This window comes from Carcharodon carcharias, chromosome 6 (assembly GCF_017639515.1).
Source record: "Carcharodon carcharias isolate sCarCar2 chromosome 6, sCarCar2.pri, whole genome shotgun sequence".
NCBI lineage: Eukaryota > Metazoa > Chordata > Chondrichthyes > Lamniformes > Lamnidae > Carcharodon > Carcharodon carcharias.
The window spans coordinates 173,224,116-173,241,235 of NC_054472.1; the positions used below are offsets into that span (position 1 = coordinate 173,224,116).

A 17,120-nucleotide genomic window follows, 5' to 3' on the forward strand; every position below is an offset into this window, starting at 1 on the left:
GAAGGCCAAGGGCCAACAAAAAACCCTGAAGAACAGATGGTGGGTGGAAAATGTGAAGGAAAAACAGCAACTCGTCAACAGTCACAGCATTCTTCAGTGCAGTGGAGACCATTATGGCCCAAGCCCTCGAGAACCTAGCCCAATGAGAGCTAAAAATGGAGTGGCGCTCATCAAGGACAGAGGCAGTCAGTGCTCGTTGGAAGCAGCACTTTGAGGATCTCCTCAACCAAGACTCAGTCCTCAACATGAATGCCCTCAACCACATCCCACAGCATGCTACCCACCCCCGCCTCAGCACAAATCTAGCCTGACATGAAGTTGAAAAGGCCAACAACTAAAAACCAATAAGGCCACCGGTGCAGACAGAATCCCCACTGAAATACTAAAATATGGTGCAGATATACTCTTGGCATGAATACATGACCTCATCTCCCTCATCTGGAAGGAGGATCTCCGGGATGATGTAATCATGACCATTATCAAAAAAAATGACAAGGCTGACTACGGCAACTACAGAGGGGTATCTCTGCTGTCCAACACAGGGGAAGGTCATTGCAGAAGTCCTTCTCAGTCACTTTCTCCCCACAGCTGAAGAGCTCCTACCAGAGTCACAGTGCAGATTCCATCTATCAAGAGGCACATTGGACATGATCCTCACAGCAAGACAAGTCCAAGAAAAATACAGAAAGCAGCAACAACCTCTAATCATGGCCTTCTTTGACCTCACAAAGGCTTTCAATTCTATCAGCTGGGAGGGATTGTGGAGCAGCCTCCTCAAATTTGACTGCCCGAGAAATTCGTCACCATCCTCTGCCTGCTATAAGATGACATGCGAGCCCATGATCTTTACCAACAGATCTGCTACAGACCCAATACAAGTGCAAACTGTGGTCAAGCAAGGCTGTGTCATCGCACCAACTCTCTTTTCTATCCTCCACAACACTCCACCCTATCTCTATGAAATTTCCCACTGTAGTGGAACTACACTACAGGACGAGCAGGAAACTATTCAACCTATGCCATCTCCAGTCCAGAACCAAGATCACCCCCATTTCTTATTGTTCAAGAAAATTATAATCGATCCCTTTATATTTGATACAATCTCTTAAAAGTTCTTTTCAAACACCCTTAAACACAATTACAGATTCCCTAAATGTTTTAAAGGAATTACAACTTTTCCTTACTACATTGCTTCCACGTCAAAGGCTATCGCAATGGCATTTGAAGATGTCTATCAAATTGCTGAACATTTTATGGTAGTACAGCCTGGTCGTTGGGGCCACATTCCTAGAATTGACTTCCATGGCTACCTGCTCCCAATCCCTTCGCACTGCATACCTGGAGGGCCTCCTGGGCCCCTGCGGAAACATGGCCCTGCTCCTCCTCTCCACCACCTGAGCTAAGCCCTTTGGCGCCACATCAGAGAACATCTGAGCCCCCCCTCCCTCTCTCACTCTGGCCTATGGTTCCATTGGTAGTCTTATTCCTTCTGTAAAATGCTTCTTGATACAGTTTTTCCAAACTCGACCTGAATGCACCACCTCTTTAACATGCAGGTTGTCTTTAAAAAGTGCAGGCAACCTATAATTCATGCCAGTGACAATCGCCCCTCGGGTCCTTGCTGGGCAAGCAGCCAGTCAGTAGTCTGTTTAGTGGTGGGCTGCACACCACAATCATTGAGACGAATACGTAGCATGAAGTTTGCATGCTGCCTGCACCATCTCAATTGGGTGTGGGATAAGTGGCACGGTGACCCAATGCCTGAAAATATTTAGCCCAGTATCTTTGGAGATTGTCCTTGGCCATCAATTTAAATTATTTGCATGCTGTAGGGGCATTTAGTGAATCCCGATGCTTTTCTCCAGAGATGGAAAATCATCCACAGCTATTCTTGTACATTATATAGATGTAGAGCAGTTTGCTTCCACCTTTTCAACTAGGAAATTTGTGTGATATCCAGAAAGAGACTGCACTGAATGTGAGGAGGTAAACAATATACTTGGCGTCCAATAATTTCAACCATTTCAGTCACTGTAACTGGAATGTGATTTGATATTGTCCTTATAAATGGAAACATATATGAATTTTGGAACTCTGCCCATATCACTTGATTTTCGTCATTAGCCCTGAATTTCCTCTGAATCTTCAGCACTTGCATTAGGAAAAAAATCAAGGCACCTTGTGTTTAGCACATTATGCCACTTATGTATCATTAATATGCTGGCCACAAGATTATTTCATTATTTTTGGCAGCTCTTACAGTCCACCTGCCCAAGTCCTATTGGGCTTATTTTCATGAGCACAACCACTCAGCTACCTGGTGCTGAGGAGTTTCCTCCTTTGCTATATAAGGAAAGCTAAATCCATATAACTGCCTCCTTCAGTAATGAAGGTCCTTGACTTCTAGCTTCACGTCAGCGAGTGTCCTGACATCATCACGCAATCACGCGATTTTTTGCTCAGTGGGTGTGCTCAAAAGTCAATAATTAGGAGGGCAATGAAGCCCATTAATGGTGCAATTATCTCCGATTTTTCATGGCCCATCCAACCTTCTGTTGGTGGATGGGCGAATTGGCCAGGTGGCCTTTACACTTTTCATCAAAACTCATCAAAAGGCGGGATGAAATCTCCATTCTGAATTAAAAATATCTATGGGCAGCATTTTTGCGAGGTATTTTTTCAGGTGCATGAACATTTTTTTTCAGCTTTCTAAACCTTTATTTAATCATTTGAAGGTATGCAGCTCACTGAGGCAGCTATCTGCCTCAGCAGCTCTCTCGCAGCACTGAGCTGTGCCCGCGGTGACATCACCTCCCACCCTCTTCCCACCCCCAGCCTGGCAGCGCTGAGCCTTTCAGTGTGCGTTTCACGCTGGCTGGCTGTTAATTGGCCAGCCAGCATGGAATCGCTGTTGGGGGGGGGCCGGTTGCGGTCGGCGGTCCGTTTCCCGGCTGCTCCTGGGCTCACTGATTGCACACGCCCGCCAAAGGTAAAATTCAGACTAATGTCGTGCTTTCACAGAGCACCGACCCTGCTTCTGATGTAACACATTCTGCTATCTTACCTTTACGCCACTATCAGCACCTTTTTTAGTCTTTAACACTACCATTAACACTCCCTTTTTCTTGTGTCCAGGACATCTTTATCAATCTCTCCTGAGTTCCCACCTATCCCTGACCTTCTATTTTGCTCCACCTGCTCCACCCCATCTCAAACAGTATAAAATCCACCACGTTTCTACTACTTTTGCTCTGAAGAATCATGCAGGCTCAAAACGTAATTTCTCCACCTGGGGGTGTCGGGGGGTGGGGGTGGGGGTAGTGGGTTGGGGGGGAATGGGTGTCATTCAGTAGATTTGGTTATTTTGGTTTTGATCTCCATGGGGATCATAACTCCATCTCTTACCTTTGGCACCATCAACCTTATACGCGGCTCAATGCACCGCACATCATCATTCATCCAACAACAATCAAGACATGCTTTAGGTGACCCACTTCACCCTTATACACTTGTCAATGTTGCAAGTCTCAAACCCAAATTGCACACCTTCCACATCCTTCCAGATTTTCAGTTATGATAGGCACATCGCACAAACACCTTGTAACACACACTGATATTTTTCACCCTCTTTTGCAAGACAAGATCATATACAATAGGAGGCAGCAGCAGAGAAACAGAACACCCACATTTGCTGAGCCCCTTGGAGGAGATGGTGCTGTAAATTATTAGGCCAGCAATGGCCAAGGCATTTTAACAGGCATTGCTGAGAACATCCAAGATTACAATATTTTCCTGCTTTATGCACCTTTTCAAAGTCCACATCACCCTCATAGAATACCAGTGGTGGCGGGGGAATGAGGTGCTCAAGTTGCCCATAATTTGCTGCTCAAGGACCTCAAGGAGTCAGTAAGGCAATGGGTACTCCACCACTCACCGTCACCCCCCTCACCCCCACCCAGCCTTCCCTCACACCTCTCAGCCCACTCCGGGGGGCCAGATTAATTTTGACCAATGATTCTTGGTGCAATGGCAAGCCTGCGAGAGAGCCTGTTGTCGCTGTTAAGGAGCATGGATGCCTTTGCACAGAGCTTGGAGCCCATCCTTTCCAGTGGGAAGGTGATGGTTGACTAAATGACAGCATCTGCTGAACATTACCAGAATTTTCTTTTTTTATTCCATCTCAGGACTTCTGGACCCAGCTGTGATTTAGGTCTGGTCTCAGGCCAATGTTTCAGCTTCCAGAAAAGCACAAGCAGGAGCCACCTAATATCTGCATCCTGCAGCGAAAGTGCAGACTGAGGTCATGAAATCCATGTTGTTGCCATGCAAGCGCAATTTGGTGCATGCAAGCTCCGATTGCTGAAAAAAATTGTTGTTGAAGGGGCATGCAAATAGGGTATAGTAATGTACTAGTTATGTTCCTAGACTCGTAATCCAGAGGCCTGGGCAAGATTTTCGGGTCGTCGGGCAGGCATGGTGGGCGGGCCCGGGAACGGACGGGAAACAGTCCGCCGCACGCAATCGGCCTCCAACTGCAATTTCACACTGGCTGCTGGGGTGGGGGCGGGAGGAGGGCGAGCGCTGAAGTCTGCACAGGCGTGGGGGAGTGAACAATGAAAGCTCCCTGAAGGCAGAGAACTGCCTCAGGGAACTGAAGAATTTTAAAAACAAAAATAGAGTTAGAAATTCTGAAAAAAATGTTGCCTTATCAGACTGCCTCACATGAACATATGGAGTATAAAAATTCTGTCAAAAATTTTTTTAAAAATCACTATCGGAAACCGTGGATGAGGTATCCTCAAAATTGTACAGGCTGACTGGCCAATTTGCCCGCCTGCCAACCTAATGTTGGACGGGCAGCAAAAAATCTCTCTTAATTAATAAATTAATGACCTTCCTAGGCATCTTAATTGTCGGCAGGTGCAATGCCAACTCTCGCACTCACCTGAAGTCATCATGTGTTATTTTGCGCCTGATCGGGTCGGGCACGCGCCTGCCCATGGGACATAAAATTCTACCCCTGGACTAAAACAACAAAAACTTTCATTTATATAGCACCTTTAAGGCACTTAGCAGGAACATTTTAAAGCAAAATTAGATACCAGACTACATGAGGAGATATTAGAACAGATCATGAAACGCTTGGTCAAAGAGTTAAGTTTTAGGAAGAACATAAGTACGGAAGAAATAGGAGCAGGAGTAGACCAATCGGCTTGTCAAGCCTGCTCTGCCATTCAATACGATCATGGCTGATCTTGGGTTTCAATTCTATTTTCCCGCCCACTCCCCATTTCTGTTAATTCCCTGAGAGACCAAATATCTGTCTATCTGACCTTAAATGTATTCAGTGATGCAGCATCCACAACCCTCTGGGATAGAGAATTCCAAAGGTTCACAACCCTTTGAGTGAAGCAATTTCTCCTAATCTCAGTCCTAAATTATTAGCTCCTTATCCTGAGACCATGCCCCCATGTTTTTTCTTTGGCCTCAATTAGGCCATGGGTGGACAACCCAACACTGCCTCCCCCACCGCTCATAAAATTGTGGAGGGGGGTGAACCAGCAGTGGATATGCCGCCAATGGCACAGTGCCTAATTTACAGATCCATCCGCCTGCGGGTAGCCCGTCAAATTCGACCCCTAGTTTGCAAATGGTCTGGTTTAGTTCAATGACTGCCAGCCTTGTGCAGGATGACAGCATTGTGGCTGCTGACTGGAAAGAAGGTATTCACCGACATAAAGCTTTATGCATGGTCACACACCAAATGCACATTAAGGAAGTGGTATCCTTTAGGTTTTGGTACATCTTTCTGTTGACATTTGGCTCTCAAAAAAACATGTCTATGGCTCCTTGCGCCATTGGAAATCCCACTATCCTGGTAAAGCCCCATTCCTGCTCCTCCTGCTTCTCACTAGTTTCAGAGAAGACTATTAACATATGAACATACGAGTTAGGAGCAGGAGTAAGTCACTCGGTCCTTTGGGCCTGCTCCACCATTCAATAAGGTCATGGCTGATCTGAATGTAACCTGAACCCCAGATTCCTGCCAGCCCCTTGTTAATCAAGAATCTATTAGCTCTGCCTTAAATTTATTTCCAAGATGTTATTTGTGTCCTCTATAGTGAAGACCAAAGAAAAAACCTGTTTAATTCATCCACCATCTCCCTACTTTCCATTATCAATTCCCTAGACACACTCTCTATAGAACCAACATCACTTTGTTAACTCTTTCCTTACTTAAATACCTATAGAAACTCTTACTGTCCATCTTTATATTACTAGCTACCTTTCTCTCACACTCCAATTTTTTCCTCCTTATTAATCTTTTTGTCATTCTTTGATGTTCTTTATATTCTTTCCAATCTTCTGACCTGCCACCCGTCTTTGCATAATTATATGCTTTATCTTTAAGTTTGATACTGTCTTTAATTTTTTTAGTTAACCACGAATGGTGGGTCCACCTCTTGGAATTTTTCTTTCTCATTGGAAAGTATCTATTCTGTGTATTCTGAAATATCCTTTAAATGTCTGCCACTGAACATCTTGACATATCCCTTAACCTCATTTGCCAGCTCACTTTAGCTAGCTCTGCTTTTATGCCCTCACAATTGCCCTTACTTAAGTTTAAAGTACTAGTTTTGGATGCACTCATTTCTCCCTCAAAATGAATATAAAATTAAATCATATTACGATCATTGGTACCTAGGGATGTCTTCACAATCCTATCTCATTGCTCAATACCAGGTGTAGTATAGCCTGCTCTCTGGTTGGCTCCAGAACATGCTGTTCTAAAAAACTATCCCAAAAACATCTATGAACTCCTCATCTACTCTACATTTGCCCATCTGATTATTTTTTTTAACAATGGCAAGCTCCCATTACCTCTTCTTTTATACTCTGTCCTACCATATAGTTACAATTAGGGGGCCAATATACTGCTCCCACAAGTGACTTCTTGCCTTTATCATTCCTCATCTCAACTCAAACTGCTTCTACATCCTGGTTTTCTGAACTTAGGTCATCACTCTAATGTTAGCACATTAATACAACCATTAATTAACAGAGACACCCTTCCACCTTTTCCTAACTTCCTGTCATGTATCCTTCAATATTTAGGTCTCAATCCATGTAATCCTGTAGCCATGTCTTTGTAATGGCTATAAGATCATACTTATTTATTTCTATTTGCTCTATCAGTTCATCTGTTTTGTTTCAAATATTACACACGTTTAGAAACAGAACCTTTAGTTTTGGCCTTTTATTATTTTTGCAGCATCTAGCCTTATCTGCTGATTTACTCTTAGAATTGTACTCTCTGTCCCTTCCTGTCACAGTCTGTTTATCATTTCCCACAATACCTTTCTCTCATGCCTTATCTCTACTCTTTGGTTTACCACATCTTCCCAAATTTGATCCCCTGCCTCCACTATGAAGTTTAAAACCCTCTCTATTTCCCTAGTTATGTGATTTGCGCATACACCAGCCTCAGCATGGTTTAGGTGTAGACCGTCCCAATGGTACAGATCCCACTTTCCCCAATACTGATGCCGGTGTCTCACAAACTGGAACCCACTTCTCCCACATCAGTCTTTAAACACGCATTCATTTCTCTAATCTGATTTGTCATATGGCAATTTGCATGTGGCTTAGGTAATAATCCAGAAGTTATTACTTTTGAGGTTATTCATAGAGTTATACAGCACAGAAACAGGGCCTTCGGCCTACCATGTCTGTGCCAGCCATCAAGCACTTAGTTATTCTAATCCCATTTTCCAGCACTTGGATCATAGCCTGGTATGCTATGGCATTTCAAGTGCTCATCTAAATACTTCTTAAATGTTGTGAGGGTTCCTGCCTCTACCATCCCCTCAGGCAGTGTGTTCCAGATTCCAATCACCCTCTGGGTAAAACTGTTTTCCTCAAATCCTCTCTAAATCTCCTGCTTCTTAATTTGTTGCCTAGCTCGTCATACTAACTGTGCAGCGCCTCCTTCCTCATCCTGCCTATGCCGTTGGTACCTACATGGACCATGACCTCTGGACCTTGCCCTCCCTACTGCAAATTCCTCACCAGTCCTGAGCAAATGTCCCAAAACCTGGCACCAGGCAAGCAACAAAACTGCTTGGACTCTTGCTCTTTGCTACAGAGAACAGTGTCAATCCCCTTCACTACACTCTCCTCTACTAACACTACATTCCTTTTTGCAGATCCCCCCCTAACTTGGATGGCTTCCTGTACCACGGTGCCATGGTCAGTTTGCTCATCAAACCTGCAGCCCCTGCTCTCATCCAAACAAACTGAGGGAACCTCAAACCTATTGGACCATTGTAGAGGCTCACACTCCTCCGATCCTGTCCTCTGGGTCCCCTTACCTGCCTCACGCGCAGTCACACACTCTTGTTCCTGGCCACTGACCAAATCAGAAGGCTTTACCCTAAGTGGTGTACACAACCTTTGTCATCTCTCTGGTACAATGATGCACAGTGAACTGTGAGATGCTGCCAATGTTGTCGGCTCCAACCTGGAAGGATCCTGAAGCAGAGAAATAAAAGGCCACTGTGATCTAAGTGGCCACGGTTAGAGCCATCCTCCCACTCTCTGTGGCTATTGGCCCAGCTGGTGAAGTAGTGCTGGAACGACAATTGAATGATCCTCTGCTTTGTGAATTGTAACCACCTTAGACATTGCCCCTTGCTGTGGTAGAGGGAGCAGAAGTGCTCTCTAGATATCCTAGTTGAGTACAACTTTCTATTGAGTGCCCTGTTCCATCTTCCTCTGTGCACAGCTTCCCCCCTCTGCTGCCTGTGCTCCATTTCCCTGTTGGACGGTAGCCCATGAGGGACTGCAACTATAGATCCCATGAGTGATAACAGACTTTCTGTCGACAAGCCTTCAAACTCCAATGAACTCATTAGAAACTTATAGCACCACTCCATTTGACTCTAACAAATTTTCAACTCCTCCAACAACACTATAAAGTACATCCACTTACTCTGCAAAAGCAAAAGAAAGTCAAAAGCACTTCATCTGAGGGCAATTAGGGATCGCAATAAATTCTGGCCTAGCCAGCATTTAGGGTCACTTATGCAGCTGATGCATGTTCATTGTTCAAGCACGAAAGTTAAAAGGACCTGCAAGGTCCAAAATCGCAGGTCAGGTGCCAAATTAGTGTTAGACACTGAGAAATATCACAATCTGCCCAATCTGCATGCTTCTGGTGCGTGCACAGCACGCTTGTGCTAGTGCCCTTTCAATCACGGCATGCTGTTTATGTTGTCAGACTGTTTCCTTGACATCTACCATGAATGAGTTGCAATTTCTATCAGCTAAACATTGAAAAGAACAAATTCATCACGTCTGGTCCCACCACAAATGCTATACCCTCACCGTCAATTTTCCAGACTTTGTCAGAAGCCGAACCAGGTTGTTCACAACACTGACATCTGGTTATCCTTGAGCTGAGCTTTCAAGTCAATGTGCTCTCCATCATAAAGAGCCTATTTCCATCTAAAATAACCCATGTCCGTTCCTACATCAGCACATCTGCTGATGAAAACCTCAGTCATTTGTTACTTCCAGACTAAAATAGTCCATTGTTCCCATTTTCCATAAAATATTATTGATTTCATCTAAATTTCTGTTTCCTGCATGCACAGTCCCACTTGCTCATCACCCTGTTCTTGCATTGACTTCAGAGATCCTAAAGCCTCAAATTTAAAATTTTCATTCCTGCATTAAAATCCCACAATGGCCACACTCCTCCATATCATTTCTCCAGTGCTGCAATTGCCCCTCCCTTCACCATACCCATCCTCCCCAAACACTAAGTTCCCTGTTCCTCTAATGCATTCCTCCAATTTCAACACACCCACCTCCCATCCCACCCCACCCCACCTACTGATGGTCATGTTGTCAGTTGCAATTATTTTCCTAAACCCTGCCAGCACCACCTTCTCCTTCATTATCATCTATAAAATCTACTACTTTGACCCAGTGTTGGTCACCCCTGCTAACATTTGGCTCAACAAAACTCTATTTCCCTTGTGCTTCTATGAAGCCTCTTGTTACATGTTTCCACATAAACAGTATGTAAATGAAAGATGCTGCTGTTGTAAAAACCTTAAATCCATTCATTGTATTTAAGAAATTTTCAAGGTATTCTCATTGTGCTAAATAAAGAAACATCTTAACAAAATATATTGTAAATAAATCCCGTTGTCATATGACATGATGGAATTGTTCTGGTTCTGAATTGCTGTTAAAAGTACATTTAGAAAGAATGTGCTCATCATATGGTTACATTCAGCAAACAGAACAATTCTTCCCCTAAGATCAGTTAACAAAACTCAAAGTCCAAACCTTAGCATTGTATAATATAGATATAGATATAATATAGAAACATAGATGCCAGAAATGGAAATGTTGGATTTTTTAAAACAAGTTTTGCATTTAATATAAAGATTATTGGTTGGAAACATAAATAGAATCATGAAATAGTGGTTATGAACTTAAGTTAAATGAAATGATTAACTTACACAGGTTTGCTCTCATTTCTTTCCATCAATGCAGCAAGTCCTAATCTGGCCTGCGGTTGAATGTCAAACGAGAGTTTATCGGAAGCAATTTCTGATTTTCCACCAAGAATGACATTCCTGTGAATTGAAAGTACTGAAAGCTGATTGTAATGTATACCATGAACATTAACCTGTCTACTATGTTACAATAAGCATAGGATCATAAGGTGAATACAGTGAAGTGGTGTACTTGACTAGAACAAGGCGTTAACAATGTTACAAGTTGAAAGTGTTCTGCTTCATTAAAAAATGTATAAACCAAACATAACAATTTAAGTTTTTGTAATAGAGGAATATGATGAAATTCAAAGAAAGAAATATATCATAATTTATTTTCATGCAACAAAGAGCTGAATTTTATAGTGGGCTTTGCAATCCTGAGATTGAGCCAAAAAGTGGGTTGCAAGCCGGCACTTGCTGACAGCAGGATTGGTTTGATAATTTTACCAATGGATCATGCAGCCTCCCAATTGGTAAAGCAATAATTAAAATTTAGGGCCCCACAGGGCAAAGGGGAAAACCCTCTGGGGATATAGTTGGAGCCATGGGATGTTGCTTTTCATGCCCACGGCCTCCTTTGTGGGCCACAGAGCTATTTGCTCCACTAGCACCCCAGGTTGCCACAGGGAAGCTATTTCTAAGAATCTGGCAGCCTGTGGCTGCCTCCTACCTGCCACTGGGAAACCTCCCCAGTGGTGGGACAGTGACAGGGAACTGACCCAAAAGGGTTCCCCAATATTTTACCATCCCCTCTGCCTCTGTTCCCACTGCCTGGGAATTAGTAAAATTCAGCCCATAATCTCTATTATAATGCTGTTAAAGCTTTGCTCGTGATTTGTAATGAAATATTAAGTGGGTACAATGTAATGAAAAATAGTTGATGCAGTATCTTCATAATAAAAAGATGATTAGTAGCTGGATGTTATTTTTCAGGTGATCATTTGGCCGACTCCTAACCAAGGGAGTAGAAATCCAATTAGTTTGACTGGTTCAATTGCCTGAATCTGGAGAACAATGACACAAGCAAATGCATGAGGCAAAATAAGAACCCAACAGAAGAGAGCAAAAAAGCAAAGGATAAACTGCTGCGTGCCAATGCAGCTGGGCAGGAAATAAAGTATGGAAGTGCTAAATACAAGCTAGGGGTTAGTCAAGGCAAAGCCTTTGTGTAAAGGAAGGAGACAACAGCAGAAAGTCTACAACTATCAATCATAGTCTTCAGCAGAAGTGACATTAATAATGACAGTAATCCCTGCCACTATTGAAGGCTTTCACTCATCATTTCACACCAAATGAGATTGCTTTAAGCAAGGAGGCACACAGATGTGAACTTAATACACAAATTGCAGAAAATCACTATCTACCATGGGGGAGGGGGTGGGGGGAATATTCTTATTGAGTGCACTATCATGAAGAGCATGAATGCTCAAGTAATACACTGGTCAGCTGATGCATTTGGTGGCCAGACACATCATAATCTGTCAAAATACTATCAGGTGAAGAATGCCCTGGAGATGAAAATTACATTGGGCTGAATTTTCCCCCTGTGGGAGGGGTTGTGCGGGGGCGGGCGGGAGCGAGCACGAACCTGATTGGTGCTCCTGATTAGGTGTGTGCTGCCATTTTATGCAGGCTGGCCAATTAAGGCCCACCCAGCGTGATGCTCGCCCAGAAGCGCTGAGCACTAAATGTGTGGGCGGGGGGGGCAGGAGATTCCCTGAGTTGGGTCCTGTGCTCTTTCATGCAGTGTCGCATGTTACAATGTCACATGAGCTGGGACATGACAATGAATTTTTTTGAAAATTTTTGAACAGTTCATGAAACCTCATTCCGCCCATGGATGAGGTTTCATGAAAAATGCAAAGGCCACCTGGGCTCTTCGCCTGCCCACCAACCTTAAGGTTGGACAGGCAGCTCATTTAACTATTTTAATTAGTTTTTAACAGGCCTTAATAGGCCTTTGACAGTTTGGTGGGCGAGCAGCCAAGTCGGCTGTGTGCCGGCCGAAATGAAAATCTAAAAGACGCTCAGTGACGTCAGGACACCTGCCCAATGTCACCACGCATCATTTTATGCGTCGGCGAGCAGGCCCCGCCCCTGCTCAGCAACCAGAAATTTCTCCCCATTGTTTAGCAGGTCATCAGAAAGGTGAGTTGTAAAAAAATCCTGGTTTGGAAATTCAACAGAGTGGCCCTGAGCAGGCAAGGTATTGAATGAAAGCTGTTTAAATTTTTACATTTTCAATTCCAAAGTGCAGGAAGCACACATTCCAGTCATAGCTGCTCACTATTTTAAGTGCCAGATATCCAGTCACATACCAGTGGAATGCAAGAGTATCACAAAATGATAATTCATTCTCAGGATGTGGCTGTGACTGACAAGGCTGGTATTTATTACTCATCTATAGTTTCCCTTGAGAAGTTGATGGTGGACCTCCTTCTTGAGCCATTGCAGTCTGTATAATGAAGGTGCTTCCACGCTGTTGTTAGTTGAGGGTTCCAGTATTTTGATACAGCAATGATGAAGGAACAACAATATATTTTCAAGTTAAGATGATGTATGACTTGGAGGAAAATTGGAGGCGATGTTGTTCCCACATGCCAGGTGCTACCAATGAAACCTTGGTGAGTTGCTGTAATGTATCCTGTAGATAGTACATAGTGGTGGAGGGAGTGGATGCTTAAGATGGTGGATGAGTGGGATCAATAAAGCAGACTATTTTGTCCTGGATGGTGCTAAGCTTAAGTGTTTTTGCAGCTGGGGGTCAGTGGTCCTGGTGGAATTCAAACTGAGCATCAGTAAGCTGATTATTTGTGAATAAATGATGCTTGAGAGTACTATTGACAGCATTTTCCATCACTCTCAATAGATTGAGGATAGACTAATGGGTGGTAATGGTCAGATTAGGTTTTTGTAAACAAGACATACCTGGGAAATTTTCCACTTTGTCGAGTAAATACCAGTGTTGTAGTTATACTGAAATAGCTTGGCTGGAATCACAGCTAGTTCTGGAACACAAGTCTTCACAACTACAGCTGAGATGTTGGAGAGGCATGTAGTCTTTGCTGTATCCAGTGTGTCCACCTTTCTTTGATAACACAGGGAGTAAATTGAATTGGTTGATGACAGGCATCTGTAATGCTGAGGGCCTCAGGTGGAGGCCAAGATGGATCATCCACTTGGCACTTCTGGACAGATATGGTTGCAACTGCTTCAACCTTTTCTTTTGCACTTACATGCTGGGCTCCACCATCACTGAGGATGGGAATATTCATGGAGTCTCCTCCTGTTAATTGTTTAATCGCCTACACTACTCATGACTAGGTGTGGCAGAGCGGCAGAATTTTGACTGATCAACCAATTTGGTTATGGGATTGTTTTGCTGCTTATAGCACATTGTTTTCTCGGTTTAACATTTATACGGTCCTGTATTGTAGGTTCACTAAGTTTTCAGGTATGCCTGGTGATGATCATGGCATGCCCTTCTGCACTGCTAGTTGAACCAGGGTTCATCACCTGGCTTGACGTTAATGGTGGAGTGTGAAATATGCTAGGCTATGAAGCTATAGATTGTACTGAAATACAATTCTACTACTGTTGATAGCACACAGCTCTTCATGGATGCCCAGTTTTGAGCTGCTACATTCTGACCTTAATCCATCTCACTTAGTACAGTGGTATTGCCACACAATATTTTGGAGGGTGCTCTAAATGAGAAGATGGGGATTGGTCTCCACAAGTACTTTGTGGTGGCCACTCCTGACAATGCTATTAGACAGATGTGCCTGCAGCAAGTAGGCTGGCAAGGACAAGGTTCAGTATTTTATTCCATGACCCCCACCTGGCAGCTGTGTCCTTCAGGAATTGGCTAGTTCAGTGAGTGGTGGTACCATCAAACCACTCTTGGTGGACATTGAAATTCCCCATCCAGAATGCATTTTGTTCCCTTGCTACCCTCAGTTCCTCCCGCAGCTGGTCCTCAAAAATGAAGAATACTTCAAAGGTGTCTTCAATGGGAAGTAAAATCAGCCAAGTGTCAGATGGATGGTCGATCTGATCACTTCAATTTCTCACTGGGTGGGTTAAATTAAACTCACCCAGTTTCTTTTTAAACTGCCATTTTGCAACATTCCAAGTTAAATATTATTAATGGATGCAAACAATGGTAAATTTCTGAAATATCTTCCACTTTTCATGTATATGCAGTTAATTAAATGCATTTCACTTCTTACCTACTGGAACATGAAACTGGCATAAAATAAACTGAACAGATTATTTCGCTGAAAGGTGATACTTTGCAACACTCATACTAAGTCACTTGATAAGCAACGTTGTATACCTTTAGCTGGTATTCATCCTATCACCTTACTATGTGACCATGTTCCACATGTCCACCGCAGAACAACAGAATTAAACAACGAAGTGAAACATTTAAAAAAAATATTTAGTATATTCTACACATCATGGTAAAGGTCAAGACTTAAGTTCATCCTAAGTATTTGAAATTGACTTAAGTTATAGACTGGGATTTTCTGGTGCTGTGTTCACTAATACGTGATTTTTCATCCACTCATTTTAATGGATGGAAAATTATGAGGTGACTTACGTAACAGCAGAAAATCCTGGTTATGCTTTCTTGATGCCACAATTATCTCACTGTTATGTAAATCACAAAATAAATATTAAATCATATCAGGTACTTCCTCAACAGCATCTTCAGGAATGGTAGCCACTACTAGAGCTGCACCTGGTGGAAGAGGAAGATAGATGTGTGCCCTTACAATCACCTAAGTGGGGTCTGGGGGCACTGGTGCCAGATGGGCAGACTCCATTGGGGGATGAGGGGATTAGTGAGTACAGACAGCACCATTGCCATTTGGGGGAGGGGGAGGGGCAGGACGGGCGCTCTTGGTGGATCAATGAATGTCCGAAAAAGAGGGCTCCTCCCCCACTTCCTGATGCCTGCTGGTGGTCTTCCTTTGCCACTGGTTCTATGCCAGTGGAAGTGTGAAGAGGCCCTTATAGTGGCTCAATTGGGCTCTGGGCAGGAGGGCCATCTGCCACCTTCCCTGCAGGATGGCATGGCAGCAGTAAGGTGATGGGCGCACTGCCCCACCACTGACCTGCACCATTTTATGGGCCAACTTGGTCTCAGTCTGTCTGGTAAAACCCAGCTTATCATGTGTACACTTAAATTTACTAGTAATCAAACATTCATATTATTTTACCTTTGAACAGACCAAGATACAACAATGGAGATTTTTGAAGCATTATCATTTAATTCTTCTATCATCTTCGTCCGACTTGGTGGACTGATAGTCCAGAGAGAATTTGAATTTCCTTCAAGTTGCGCAATCAGAATGTCTTCTTTCATGTATGCATCCAGAAACTGCATAGCAGCCTAAGAAAAGATATAATTAGCTCTTCAGTTCACTGTGAATGTTATCACTATCAACTTCACTTCACTTCCAGAGAAGTAACAAAGATGTTATGTTTGGTGATTCAATGGGGACAGCTTTCATCTTCAGGACTAATTCAGTTCTAATTTATTTAGCACTGCTTTAAGATCTATTTGAATCTCAACTGCAAACTACCTTCAATTTTCTTGTCTAAGTTCACAACTCCTGGTGCAAACTCAGGTTGATCTCCGCATGACACTATTGATTGGAGAGGATAATGCACCATAAAGGGATGGTGCAATTACAATGGACAGAATTTTCTGGCCCCAGGGTCATTTGGTCCTGCCGAAAGTCAATGGGCTTTTGGCTGGTCCACCAAATCTCCCACGGCGGATTCAGCCACAACAGGGCCAGAAAATCCTGGCCAATGAGTGGGACAAAAATTCAGAAAATTTCTGAACAGCCTTATCAGATACGTCATAAGATGATATGTAGTCTTTGGGGGGAAGAGATTAAGGGGTGGGAGTTCAAGATGAAGGAAAAGAGAGCCTGATGCATAGACATGAGCCTGCAGACAGATGATAGCCCCAGCTTTTAGATTTCACTTTGATTGGCTGCTGAGTACTACTGAGAAGCATGTGAGGAAAGTTGCCTTTTGTAGCATTCCACAATACCACCTTGTAGGTCAGCACTAGAGTACAAAAAGGTACAGTCAACTTTCAAATAACAGCTGACCTTTATTGTACCTGAACTCGTGTAAGCCCTTTGCTGCCTCGTATCCTTAGAACACATGGCACAATTTAGCAATTAGTTGCTTGATAGTACAGAACTTGAGTATTGCTGAAAAGAGAGACACACTGTTGAACCTTTTCACCTTGCACACATCAGGACATATGCAAGAATGCCAAATTTCAAAGGGTGCAACAATTTATAGTGCATGAAAGAAAGGTGCTGATCGGCTGGCAAGTTGACTCTGGTTGAGGTGTTGCCATGGCAAATGCACCAAGGGGCAATTGTTCTCCAGGCTTCTTTTAAATTCAAAAAAGATGCAATGTCTGGACATATTCCTTTTGCCTGCACAGGACAGGTCCCTCCATATGAATATTTGTAGGTTCTGGCAAGCTTAAGTGAGCCACATTGCGAGCTT

General features: G+C 43.4%; 1 protein-coding gene across 1 annotated transcript in view; it reads right to left on the reverse strand.

Moving 5' to 3' along the window:
• The window catches only part of LOC121279061 (piezo-type mechanosensitive ion channel component 2-like), a 1,076,252-nt gene that overhangs the window by 31,853 nt on the left and 1,027,279 nt on the right, over positions 1 to 17,120 (reverse strand). Inside the window, exons 49-50 of the mRNA XM_041189919.1 lie at positions 15,803 to 15,975; positions 10,536 to 10,652 (exon numbers count right to left, since the gene is read on the reverse strand). Of these exons, the coding sequence (XP_041045853.1) occupies positions 10,536 to 10,652; positions 15,803 to 15,975 (290 nt within the window). The remainder of the gene's footprint in view (positions 1 to 10,535; positions 10,653 to 15,802; positions 15,976 to 17,120) is intronic.